The sequence below is a fragment of the Sinocyclocheilus grahami genome, unplaced genomic scaffold, assembly GCF_001515645.1.
Source record: "Sinocyclocheilus grahami isolate Dianchi unplaced genomic scaffold, SAMN03320097.WGS_v1.1 scaffold4752.1, whole genome shotgun sequence".
Lineage (NCBI taxonomy): Eukaryota > Metazoa > Chordata > Actinopteri > Cypriniformes > Cyprinidae > Sinocyclocheilus > Sinocyclocheilus grahami.
Window position 1 is genome coordinate 1,810 of NW_015509630.1, and position 1,769 is coordinate 3,578.

The window sequence follows — 1,769 nt, forward strand, 5'->3', positions numbered from 1 at the left end:
GACTGGAGTAATGATGCTGAAAATTCACATCACAGGAATAAATTATATTTTAAAATATATTCAAATAGGAATTTTAATTTGTAATGATATTTCACATTATTACTGTTTTCTTTGCATTTTTGAATAAAGAAATGCAGCCTTGGTAAATGTAAGAGACTTCTTCAAAAATCATACTTACCCCAAACTTTTGAATAATAGTGTATATATTCATACTATGAAATGTATGGCTCAGGTGATTGGCTCAAAAGCATTCTGTATTCTTTTTAGCAAAGATAGAATTTTTCTAATCACATAATTAATTTTCTAATCACAGCCTAGGGAACAAGAAGCTTTCTACATGATGCAAGAACACTTCTTTGTCTTTCAAATAAACAGTTTGGCCCACATTTTTCTTCATACTGTGATATTTTTTTATGTGAACATTTTGAACATGTTTTTTCGATTGTGATGATTTGTGTTTGTTGTGAACGTGCATGTGCGGGTGAGTCAGCCCAGTGAGTAATCATGTCAGTGGGTTAGCATTTCTCTGCGGCCTTCTGGGAGGAACGCTTAAGGTCATCGTACATTCATTTCTCCTCACAGCTCCCACGCCCAGTTTTGTGCAAGTGTGCTGAATGTAAATGTCTGCGTATGTCTCTCTCCAAGTTGGCTCAAGGAAAAGTGTCTATCGGCAGCCGTTCAGAGGTAGAGCCAGCTGGCTTTCAGTTCCCACAACAGCTGAGAGAAGAGGGACTAATGGCGAGATTCATCAGCATTGCTCACATTACTAACCTATTACCAGAGCTCACACTGATCCCATTCTATCCTGCCCGACTTGGCATCTCAACACCTCAGTTTGGTTCTCACATTATTCATATAATCCCCCCCCGACAGGCCTCATCAAGCCTATTCAGTCAGGGCCTCTAATGATAGCCTGTAAGCAGCTCAACTCCGACCCCTTGAATTGTGGGCTGATAATGTAGCGCATATCTGAATTGAGAACAAGTTGAACTATGACCTAATTTGCAAAGAGAATAATACATTGTCTAGCAGAATCAGTCAACCACCTTAATTTTAGATTCAGTAGAGATGTAGCGAGCCAGTCATATACATGTCAGTATGATTTACAAGTTGTGTTGTCCTACTGTTTTTATCCTTTTAACAATTTTAATTCTGTTCATCTATGCCCGACCTCTGACCCCTTGCCCCATCAATAAAAGGCCAAACCCATCCATAACCTCGATGACATCATGCAGGGAGACGAGCCTGTGGAACCAAAGAAACGCCCCAAGAAAGATCGCAAAGGCAAAAAGAACAAGAAAAAGAGAGATAAGAAAGGCAAAAAAGAATCTCGTAAGAAGAAAAAGGAGGCCGAAGCTCTTGAAGAAGGTTTCCTTGAGGTGTCCTCTAAGCTGCCAGAGTATTTGGCTCAGGAACCTCATCGAGGAACTTCACCAGCTGCGACGGAGCAGCCCGAGTCACCAGTACAATCATCTCCAACAACAACGGTCGATCTGATGGACTCCATACCCGACATGCCCACTCATGAACCTGACACCTATCAGGACGAACTCGCCAAAGCCACTACAAAGCCTGTGACAGATCTTGAAGACCAGTCTGTATTGACAACGGCGGTTTCTGAATCCTCAAAGATGGAGGTGGAGGTAGAACTTTAAAGTGCCAGTGTGGTTGCCCATACTTCCTCCTCCCTCCCCATTGTTCTCCTGACCAATCACTGACTCCCCTCACACTTTTTAACCACCAGTCGTCCATTGCACTAACCAGCCTCT

At 42.1% G+C, this 1,769-nt stretch overlaps 1 protein-coding gene across 1 annotated transcript in view; it reads left to right on the forward strand.

Moving 5' to 3' along the window:
* The first annotated feature begins 502 nt into the window (after nt 1-502).
* LOC107576976 (collagen alpha-1(V) chain-like) overlaps nt 503-1,769 on the forward strand; it is a 3,893-nt gene continuing 2,626 nt past the window's right edge. The window contains exon 1 of the mRNA XM_016263096.1: nt 503-1,643. Coding sequence (XP_016118582.1) covers nt 1,230-1,643 — 414 coding nt within the window. The 5' untranslated portion in view covers nt 503-1,229. The remainder of the gene's footprint in view (nt 1,644-1,769) is intronic.